The 11662-nt window shown below is 41.8% G+C and overlaps 1 protein-coding gene across 1 annotated transcript in view; it reads right to left on the bottom strand.

The window, feature by feature from the left end:
* Nucleotides 1-6147, bottom strand: part of rpl38 (ribosomal protein L38) — a 474590-nt gene extending 468443 nt beyond the window's left edge. Inside the window, exons 1-3 of the mRNA XM_048611034.1 lie at nt 6065-6147; nt 5793-5835; nt 370-430 (exon numbers count right to left, since the gene is read on the bottom strand). Coding sequence (XP_048466991.1) covers nt 370-430; nt 5793-5795 — 64 coding nt within the window. The 5' untranslated portion in view covers nt 5796-5835; nt 6065-6147. The remainder of the gene's footprint in view (nt 1-369; nt 431-5792; nt 5836-6064) is intronic.
* Nucleotides 6148-11662: the final 5515 nt, after the last annotated feature.

Genomic DNA, 11662 nt, shown 5'->3' with positions numbered 1-11662 from the left:
CTCTCTCCAACAAGACTTCCTTACTTTTACATTCAAATCTCCCATTAAGAAGGTCACTATTCTATTTGCCTTCCTAATTCACTATTGTACCTGCATGCTAATTGTGATTCGTGTATCAAGTCCATTATACAAAATGTGATGCAGTTTCTCCATTTAAACAATGTTCTCTTGATCCCCTCAATACGCTCTGCCAAAATTTTGCCCACTTAATCTATATTCCTTTGCAGACTCTTTCTCACTTGTTTTCTGTCTTTTTTCACCTGTCAAACCTGGAACTACAAAACATTTGAGCGTGTTGGCTATGTCATATTCCCAACTTTAAAAAAAAACTTAACTATCCATGCTAAAAATACCTTATAAGTTACTCACATTTTGCATCCTTTCTTCTTGCAGTTAGCAAGAAGTCTTTGATTTCTGCGATCATTCGAGGCTGTTTGAATACAAATAAGAAAGTGAACATTAATTTAAAGTAAAACAAAAACCACCACAACTAGCTGGTTCCAAACAAAAATGTTGACACCTATAAGGTGTATGATTTATTCGGATTTCAAAACAGTGGCATATTGATGGTTAGTTTTTATTTTTAAAAAGCCTTTAAAACCAGGTCAGATAGTCCTCCTGGAACAGTGACCTTATCCAGTGTGTTTCAGACAGTAGCTGACAGAATCCTTGGAGCATTAATGGGAAAATTTTTAAATTGTGGCAGCTTATCACAGGTAGAATAAACATGGAAGGCCAATAGGATTTCAGTTCAGAATAATCAGAATAATTTTTAGTTTAGAAAACCAAGAGTGTGGAGCTTTTTTAGGGCAGCACAGAGGAGACCTGACTGGGGCCAGAAGTATGATCTCTATTCTATCAGTTTTCACGGCAGTTAAGGAATAAGTCTCCTCAGTAGAAAGGTTTTGTTGTGTAGCTTCCACACTGGATGAGTATGGTTAGACACGTGCAGTTTATTTGAAGCTGAGGAAGTCTGTGTTTGGAGTTTTACGAGCATTCATGAAAGAAAATTCTACAGTTCACAGGACAGAAACGGGAAGGATCAGTAAAATAGAACTTAAGATTGATATAGTATCTGGATTTTAGACTCTAATGGATAACGTTGGGTAATGGGTTGAAACTTTGCTTTGCTGGGTACTAAGATTTTTCTAAGCTGTAGCTTTTTTTTTAAAAATGTATCGATTTAGATAAATAAACTTTATTCTGTTGTTAAAGGAAACCTGCAGTCACATAAGATCATGTCCGTGAATAATACAGTAACTAAAAAAAAACAAAACCCATCATGCCAGGTTCCATTCTGGCATCTGGCTTGTCCAGTATTACCAGCAGCTGGAATCACCTTACAGCAGTATAGAATGAATTCATTCCACAAGAGAGAAGGCCTTTCCCGAGAGGATGGAACTGCATTCCAACTGAATCACTTTATGGTCTGATAATCTGAGTCACAGAAACTTTAGCACTAATTTTGGCTTCAGACATCAACTTGGAATAAATAGTGACACAGTTGAAAAAAAACTGAAAGCTACAATATACATCCCTATGAGAGGGCTGTTACATCACCTTCATATGTAGACCATCTTGACTGTTTTGACATCATATAGGCATCTCCTCAGTCATTTACAAGAAGCAACAATTTTAATTGTGTATCACTTCTAATGTGAAACATCCATAGTACCACACAAGACAAAGCAAAAAAAAAAGCCAACAGCAGTACAATTAGGACTTTCAACAAAGCTGAATTTTAGATCAAAGGAATGGGATGGGAAGCCTGACGTTTAAGGAAGAAAATTTGATGTATCAGATTAGATAGTGTAGCTAAAAATGTTGGAAGTCTACATCATGGACCTGGAATAATGCAAAGTTCCTGGAAAGTTTGGAGGTTACAGGGACCAGGAAATAACTGATGTAAACAGGGGATTGCTATTTTGGCTTATTTTTTAAAAAGTAAAGGTCTTGGTGGACTGGAAGTCAGCATGGATTGCTGAATGCAAGATTGCGTAAGCCAGGATAGTGTGTTTCGGCGAGCTTCATATTAACAAAGGGCGGAAGACAGTTGGCCTCAGTCAAAATTCAACAGACTGAAGGTCAGGGAAAAAACTGCAGTAAAAGATGAAGGGGGCTTGTTTAAAGACAGTCGTCATGTTTGATATCTAGACTCTGTACTGGTCCTGCCGGTAAGGGTCACAGATCAAGTGTCATCATGCAGTAGACAAAGATGGTGATTTTCTGAGCGCAGCCAAAGTTGAGAATTCCTCAAATTGTCATGATCAAGAAGGAAATAAGCTGAGTGTTTTTTTTTTAAATAAAAGCCTTATAGGACTGTTGGTGTTGCTCCCTGCTGCATGTTTCCTTTACTTGTTGCACAGTGAAGATTATATTTGCAGCACCCTTCAGTAAGGAAAGATGCACTTTGGTGGGCACAATTCTTTGGCCACTGAGAGGAAGCAATTGTGAAGGACCCTTGCAAAGACCTGCCCTACAGCAGACAGCACAAGATCTACCACTGCTTTCAATGTGCCAGCTCAGCCTTTGGTCAATGAAGTAAATTAGTATTCAAAGACTAGGAGCACAAATCTGGGTCTAATCTCGTGGTTTATAGGGTAGCAGTGATTCCTGCACTCCTACATGATTGTAGACTTGGGGAATAATCCACAGCAGGCAGCTCAAAGAATTGGAAATGCCACTAGCACTGTCTTCATGAAATTTTTCCAAGTTTGTTGGCAGGGTATGCAGTTTAATATCAACACTGCCTCCAAAGCCAACCATACCAATATTGAGGGATTAATGATCCGAAATGATCACAAGGACTGGGGTGCATACATGTCTTGTCAGGCATGTGAGCAACACCAGGGTCAAAACAATTGCTCTATTCTGTATTCAAATGCACAAAGACTCCCAAAAGAGCAAGGAAATGTTTGGGAAAGATCTCAAAGCATCCCCGAAGAAACTTAGATTTCTAGCCATTTTGATACAAAATTGACTCAAAAGATAGGAGTCAGAGGGTGGTGGTGGAAGGTTGCTTTTCTGACAGGAGTCCTGTGACCAGCAGTGAGCTGCAAGGACTGGTGCTGGGTCCACTGCTTTTTGTTATTTATATAAATGATTTGGATGTGAATATAGGAGATATAGTTATTAAGTTTACACAGGACACTAAAATTGGAGGCGTACTGGACAGCAAAGTCTGTTACCTCAGGGTACAGCGGAATCTTGATCAGGTAGGCAAATGGGTCGAGGAGTGGCAGATGGGAGTTTAATTTAGATAAAATGTGAGGTGCGGCATTTTGGAAAGGTAAATCAGAGCAGGACTTATACACTGAATGGCAAGGTCCTGGGGAGTGCTGCCAAGCAATGAGACCTTGGAGTGCAGGCTATTAGCTCCTCGAAAGCAAGGTTGCTGGTAGTCAGGGTAGTGAAGATGGCATTTGGTATGCTTGCCTTTATTGGTCAGTGCATAAAGTAGGAAGTCCACAAAGGCAGAGCAACAAAGACCTTACTCAACAGGAGCACCTCTGCGCTCTGCCACATCCAGTTATCATTGTGATGTGCAATTAAGAAAAAACTGATAGGATGAGGAACTTGCATGAACTTCTTAAACATAAGTGATGGAGGAAGCATATTTCAGCACAAAAGTCAAACCTGAATATTTTTTAGCTAGCCAAGTCAATCATCTATTACAGCCTCCTCCAGAGCCCCTTACCATCATAAGACCAGCCTTTGGACAATTGAAAACATTCCATGTGCCAAACTGCTGAATATACTGAAGGGTGTAGACCCCAGTATAATCATAGCTATAGTAATGATGATGTGTGCTCCAGCACTATCTTGACCTCTGGCTAAGTTATTACAATGCCACCATTTACCAGACAACTGGGAAAGTACACAAGTTCTGTTTCCAAAAGAAAAAAAGGACAGGGCAAACCCAGTCCAATCTATTACCATCCCATCTGTCTACCCTTAATTTTCAGCAAAGTGATCCAAGGTGTTATCAACGTGCCACTTGCCCAACATGCTCTACCAAAATTACCTGGATCTCATTACAGTTTTGGTCTAAACATGTATGGCAGAAGCGAGAACGAGTGCCCTTACATCAACACAGTGAACCGATTGCAGAATTAAGAAATTTTCACCGAATTGAAATCATGACATCCTGGAGGCAGAACTTCCCAATGCATAAAAGGAAAACTTGAGATTGTCAAAGGTCAATCCCTTCAACTCAAAGCACTAACGGGACATTCCCAGAGCTTAACCACCTTCAGCTGCATTATGAATGAAGTTCCTTCCCTCCTAGTCACGATCGAATGGGCAAAAATCTCTCAGACGGAGCATAATGTGTGAAAATGTGAAGTTGTTTCCTTTGGAAGGGAGAATAAAAAAGCAATTCCCAAGGTGTAGAGGGTCATTCAGGTGTTCTCGTGCACAAGTCACGAAATTATGTTATAGGTACAACACATAACCAAGGCATCTAATTGGATAGCATTCTTTAGGACCGGAATGGAGCTTCACAGTTAAGATGCTATGTTTCAGTTATACAGGACATTGATGAGATCACATCTTGAACACTGTGCCATTTCTGTCTCCTCATTTAAGGAAGGACGCAAGTGCATTGGAGATGGTTCAGAGTAACTTTACTAGATTATTACATAGAATGAGCAGATTGTCTTATAATGATAGGCTGGACAGGTTGGGTTTGTTCCCAGTGGAGTTTAGATAAGTGAAAAGGTGACTTAATTGAAAGATCCTGAAAGATCTTGACAAGGCGAACACAAAAACGACGTTTCCTCATGGATCAGTGCAGAGCTGGCGGTCACTGCTTTAAATGGAACTTGCCTTTTTAGGTCTAAAGTGGAGAATTTTTCTCTTTCAGAATTTTGGAACTCGGGTTGTGGCGGAAGCAGGGTCACTGAATATTTTAAAGTCAGATTCTTTTAGATTCTTGTCAGGCAGGGGAAATCAAGGGTTATCAGGAATCAATAAGAATGTGGACTTCGAAGTACATGGTGTTTTTTTATATGGTGGAAGAAGGGCAAAGGTCAAATGGTCTACTTCTCCTATTCTGAATGTTGATTAATGATTGAAATTGAAACACTCTGTAAGTCCTCATATACCCTAATATCAGACAAATGTGAGAACACAGCAAAAACACCATGGTGGGGGCGGGGGTTTAAACTAGCAACGTGTCTTTAATTGATGTCACCCAGATGGAGTACAAATGTGAAATGAGGGGTCATTGGGGTTAACACAGGTAACTTCAGCAGGTTCAGTACGGGGCAAAAGTCATATATTCAAATAATACATTTCAAACTTAATGAAGAAGTAGATACATTTGCAGCAACTTAAACAAGATCATTCATTGCTGAATTTCTAATATTTAAAGCAGGTTGGAGTAGGCGTCAGTAAAACGTTATATCAGTTTTACTCAATTCAGTTCTTAACAGGAAAACAGGATTAAAAATCTAATGCTCTACAGTGATGACACCAACATCCAAGGCAAGGCCAAGATAGATTCTTGACCAGTTGGGAATTAAAGTTTTATAGGGAAAGGGCAGGAAAGCAGACATGAGGAATGGCGGATCAACCCCACGACACCACTGAATGGGGGAGCCGGCTGGAGGGACCGAACAACCTACTGCCGTTCCTGGAGATTTCTCACGATCCCAGACAATCAAACCGCAAACCTGACATTATAAGAGGGAGGGTGACCAGCTCCCAGCCCCAGGTTGTGGGTCGCCTGTTTTAGACAATGTTTTAGCCGGCCCGGTATAAAAACACCACCCCTAAAGCCCCAGGCTTACCATGGCTGGCCGAGAGTCAGGCGGAGTAGAGATGAACCGCACTCTGTAAAACACAAGACAGGAGATGAATAAAACAGAGCCGGGCGGGGGGGGGGGGGGGGGGGGCACACCGCTTTAAATATAAAGTTTCCGCACTCGGGATCTGTCCCATACACAGAAGATCGAAACGCTCGACCCTTCCCTTTCCGCCCAAGCTCGGTTCTAAGCCAATTCCGTGCGATTCGAGTGAGGATGGAGAGGGATTGAAGCCGCTACCGCAGCCATTCGGTTACCTGCAGTTCCGCCGCCGAGAGGAAAGAGAGAGCAGGCCTGGTCAACATCCGGGAATTAAAACAACGCCCCGCCCCCGGGCTCCGCGAAGGGACGAGATACACCGAACGACGAGACAACAAGGTGCAGGGTTGGATGAACACAGCAGGCCAAGCACACCGAACGACAATCGCAATGAAAAAGTCGATACGAGGAAGTAGCTGACGAACAAGAATTACATACACAAAAAGATGTTGCAGGAAAAAACAACAGCTCCGCAGGTTCTGGGGACAGAAAGCAGAATTAACGTTTCAGCTTCATTGACCTTTATTGTTGCTGTGTTTTTCGATCAATGTTTTTGTTTCTGATTTCCAGCATCTGCAATTCTTTATTTTTTTGATTTCACAAAAATTATATCCCTGCATACTGAGGGGCTCTCCTGGGTACAGTGGCAGTGTCCCTACATCTGAGCCAGGGGTCCTGGGCTCAAGTCGATTTACCTTCTTGAACCACTGCAGCCCTTGAAGCGTAGATATTGTACATAGGTCTGAAAAGGTTAATACCTGACTGCATGCAGTAGGCACCACCCACTGTGAAGATGTCATTACGGATGCAGGACACACAATATGATGGCAGTCGTGGGATATGAAGTTTTAATTCAGTAGCAGTAGTCCCAATGAGGCAAAGATGGTAACACAGAAGACTTGAAAGAAAACAGATATAGCTGATTGTTGAGGACAGCAAATCACAAGACAAAACCTTGTTGCAACACTCAGCACTGAAGAATACTTTAACAAACAAAAGAAAACTTCCAGGTCTGATAAGAAATGCAATGGAACAGAAGAAATCTGCAGCTCCAAGGCAGAGACAGAGGGTACACCATGAGATAGAGATAGTAGGAACTGCCGATGCTGGAGTCTGAGATAACAAGGTGTAGAGCTGGATGAACACAGCATCGCCTCCGCCCCTCTCTATTTATTTCAGAGTCCCCTTCCCCTCCCCCATTTCCGAAGAAGGGTCCAGACCTGAAACGTCAGCTTTCCTGCCCCTCTGGTACTGCCTGGCCTGCTGTGTTCATCCAGCTCTACACCTTGTTATCTACACCATGAGATAGTAAGTAGTCTTTTGAAGCAGTCCCAGGTCAGAATTCAGCAATGAGTGAACATATAACGGAAATTATGTCAGTCAAATTAAAGTTCCCTGGTAGAAATTCAGGCTGGAAGGTATTTAAGCAATAAGTTGGGCCAAATAGAAATCAAAATTGAACACCCTGGAGAAAACAATTCTTGATTTACAGAATAGCTTGTATTACCTGTATTTTTGTACAATTGCACAGTTACAAGTGATAAGGTACCATAAAGATAACTACTTAAAAAGACAAGATGCCGTGGTGTTGGGGTTAGTATATTAGCATGGGTAAAGAATTAGCTAGCTAATAGAAGACAGAGAGTTTGGATAAGGGGCAGGGTGGCATTTCAAGATGGCAGCCTATAAGGCATAGAGTTTCACAAGGATCAATGCTGGGGCCACAAATATTTACATTATATATGAATGACTTGGATGAGGAAAGTGAATTCCTATCACCAAGTTTGCAGATGACACAAACCAAAGTGTCTTTGTGTCATTTGTGCATAGTAAGGATGACACAAGATATAGATAGGTTAAGTGAGTGGGCAAGAACCTGGCAGATAGAATATAATGTGTGGAAAGTTGAAGTTACGCACTTTAGCAGGAATAGAGGAGCTGAGTATTATTTAAATGGAGAGAGAAACAGATTTGGGGGATCCCCAAGCAGAAATGACAAAAAGCTATTGTACAAGTTCAGCAGATAGTAAGTGGAATGTAGGACTTTACTTCAGAGGGATGAAGTGTAAAAATAATGCAACACACTAATCAGAACAAACCCAGAACACTATGAACCAGTTCATTCCCTTATATAAAGAAAGGTATCCTGGCACTGGAGGTAATCAAGAGAAGGTTCTCTAGTTAGATCCCAATTATGGAGCGATTTTCTTAAGGAGAGACTGAGTGGGTTGGGCCTGTTGGAGTTAGTAGAATGAGAGGTGACCTTATTGAAAGATATAAGAGTTTTGGAGGTTTGACAGGGTCAATGCTGAAAAGATTGTTCTCCTTGTGGGACGGTCTAGGAATCGTAGAGCATAATCTCTGAGTAGAGGGTTACTTAGTTAGGATTGAGGTGAAGAGGAATTTCTTCTCCCCAGAGGGCAATGAATGTCTGGATTTCTTTATGGCAGAGAGCTTTAGAGGCTGGGTTATTAAGTATATTCAAGGCTGAGATAGGCATAATTTTAATCAGTAAAGGAATCTAAGATAGTGGAGAAAAGGCAGGAAAGTGGAGCTGTGTATTATCAGATCAATCATGATCTCATTGAACAGCAAAGTTTAATTGCTTCTAAACTTTATGTTAAGTCAGAAATAAGTACATTTCTATATACAATTGGAAGTGCACCTGATGATGTTCTTGCTCACAAATGGTTAAAAGAAACAACAGACATACTCAAAACATTCGACTATTATTTCAACCTCAGAACAAACAAAATATTTGAAAGAATATAATTTACTCGAACTATACAGTATCAAGGAGAATCTATAGATGAATTCATTAATGATCTCTACCGATTAGTGACAAAATGCAACTATGGTGACTTAAAACCAAAATTCACAAAACTCCTGTTTGTTATAAACAGTACAGATACATATTTGTCAGATTTATTACAGTCTGAAGAAGACATGAGTCTTGAGGAAGCCATTCTGATGGTGAGTGAAGCAGAGATTTGGATCTTAAGGGGAGAAGATCAAAGTTGGTACAGGAGATCTTCTCCATTGAATTCTGAAGGTGCAGAATCATAATGGATACTTGGATAAGACAGACACCAGACACTAAAGTCCTTGCCAATGTACTGGAGCTAAGAAGCCCTCCCCTCACCACCCACACCACCCACACTCCCCCCAAGGTGCTAACCATGTCCAACTATTAAAATCAAATGTTTTATTATAATTAGGTCACTTTCAGAAATATGTGACAGCAGACTGTCACAGAAAGGCAAAAGAACAAGAAGTACATGAAGTAGAACAATTTCCAGTACAAGACCAACCTAAGGGTTTCCAAGGGAACATTGTTGACAAAGAAAACAAAAATTTGTCAAGCAAATATGTATGTCAAGAAGCATCTCACGTATTTCAAGTTAGTCACAGAAGCAGCTGACACAATATTATCAGGTGTGAGCATTGATTTGTAGAACACTGCTCACAGCTGGCAAGTTTCTACAATAACTCTCCAACATAGGGAACACCAAATACAAGAAAATCTATATGTATTTCAGATTCAGAAATTCTTATTCCTGAGTAAAAAGGCATGTATTGTTCTCAATGGCATGCTAAAGCAGGAAGAGATTAAACAACAAACCATAAAGGAATAGTCAGTCAAGGAACAGCCAATGGAAGATCCTAGGAACTGTATAAACTCATGGCAGAATGTGAACTGAAACCAGAATCCCTTGAGGTTCATTACATTTGAACAAAAAATTTATTCCATACCATCAATGAAATAGAAAAATGTGACTATACTAGCTTGACTGAAATGTTTCCTCTGCTACCAACACTGAAGAGAATTATTATTCCAAGTGCCAACAAATTCCAAGAAGAAAGGCCAACGAAGATGCAGCAACTGAACAATATGTCTCACTTGGAATAAGTGAAGCATCTCAACTGAATGCAGTCAGATTGCAACATGACACAGTAAATAGCTAGTAATGGCAATTTCAAGACACACATTAGATGCTGTGATGACTAGGAGGGTACAAGTTCAAATAGCATATCTGATCTCCCTACGTTCCAAAGAAGAATTCTCAACAACCATAATGGATATGAAATTAAGCAAGGAATCTTTGGGGAACATAATTGAGGAAGTGAACAAGTTGCTTCCACGAATAGTTCAGTTGCTAAGAGCAAACGAGCATGTCCAAACTTATCGACAAGTTGAAGTAATAATATCTACTTATCACATATATCAGTTAGTTTATGAACAAAATTTCACTAACACAGATTAAAGATAATCATCATCATCAGCAGTCCCTCACAGACGAGGATGACTCCCTTCCACTCTCAGGGTAACTCTGTAGGTGGCTGTACAGACTGATGCAGCTACTACAGGATCTGTTACACTTGGGGCAGGTGGTAGTCACGGGAAGGGCTGGGAGGGCAATTGGTGTGGCAGCACACTCCTTTCATTGTTTTCATCCGGCTTCCATTGTTTCCTGATGGCAAGTCTTGAGGTGCTCCTCCTCCACTTTGGACAGTCTTGGGCCAGTATTCCCAGGTATCTGTGGGAATGCTGCACTTCGTCAGTGGAATCACTGAAGCACTTCCTCTGTTCACCTGGGGCTTGTGTGCCATTTCGAAGCTGGGAGTAGTGCACCTGCTTGGGGAGTCTCGTGTTGGTCGTGTGCTCAGCCCATCGTACCTGATTAAGGATGGACAATGCCTCAATGCTGCTGTTAGCCTGGTTGAGGTGTGTCTTTCTTCCCAGCAGATGCGCAGGATCTTGCGCATGCAGCGTTAGTGGTACTGCTCCAGTGCCTCGAGTTATTTGCTGTTGACAGTCCATATCTCAGAGCCATACAGGAGGGCAGGAACCACCACAGCTCTGTATACCATGACCTTGGTGTTGGATCTTATGTTGTTGGTCTTCAAACACCCTTTTCCTTAGACAGCCAAAGGCTGCGCTAGCACACCGGAGGCAATGCTGCATCTCTTCATTAATAGCTGCTTTGGCCGACAGGGCACTCGCGAGGTATTTTTTCTTTGCATTTCTCCTGCAGTTGTCGCATGGTGAAAATCATGTCTGTTATGTCCCTCCATGATCGAAAGCCACACTGGGACTCTGGGAGGACTTCCTCAGCCACAGGGAGGAGACGTTGAGAAGGACCTTGGCGATAACTTTTCCAATGGTTGATAGCAGGGAGATTCCCCGGTAGTTACCACACTCAGACTTGTTCCCTCTTTTGAAATACTCATGACTGTGACATCTCAGAGCTCTCCTGGGATGCTGGCCTCCTTCCAGATAAGGCAGACCAGGATGTGTAGCTGCAGCAGGAGCTCTTTGCCTCTGGACTTCAGTACTCAGCGGAGATTCCGTCTGCTCCAGCAGCCTTGTTGTTCTTAAGCTGATGGACGGCCTTCTCTACTTTGTGCTGGGCTGGGCGTTGCTAAGAAAATGGTGTGTAGTGTGCTGCGGGATGCATTCAAGGGCACTCAGATCAATGACAGAGCCCTGGTTGTTGTGGTCTCTGAAGTGCTCCCCCAGCATTTTTTGATGGGGATAGATGGAATAGTGGTAAATGTAATTATATAAACAATAATAGCTATCAGAAACATGCTTGGCGGGCGACAGTGGAACAAGATGTTCTATATTTGGTTGAGTGCATGAGCACTACCCACTGTGATAATGTCATAAGGACTGGATGGAAAGAAAAGTAGGATCTCATGGGAGACAGACCTAAGGCTAAGTCCTCCCAGCAATGTAGTGAGGTGGAGCCTATTTCATAGAATCCCTACAGTGTGGAAGTAGGCCCTTCGGCCCAACAAGTCCACACCAACCC

The sequence above is a fragment of the Rhincodon typus genome, chromosome 23, assembly GCF_021869965.1.
Source record: "Rhincodon typus isolate 14 chromosome 23, sRhiTyp1.1, whole genome shotgun sequence".
Taxonomy (NCBI): domain Eukaryota; kingdom Metazoa; phylum Chordata; class Chondrichthyes; order Orectolobiformes; family Rhincodontidae; genus Rhincodon; species Rhincodon typus.
The sequence above is the reverse complement of the archived record's forward strand: the minus strand, read 5'-3'. Positions and strand labels throughout refer to the sequence as shown.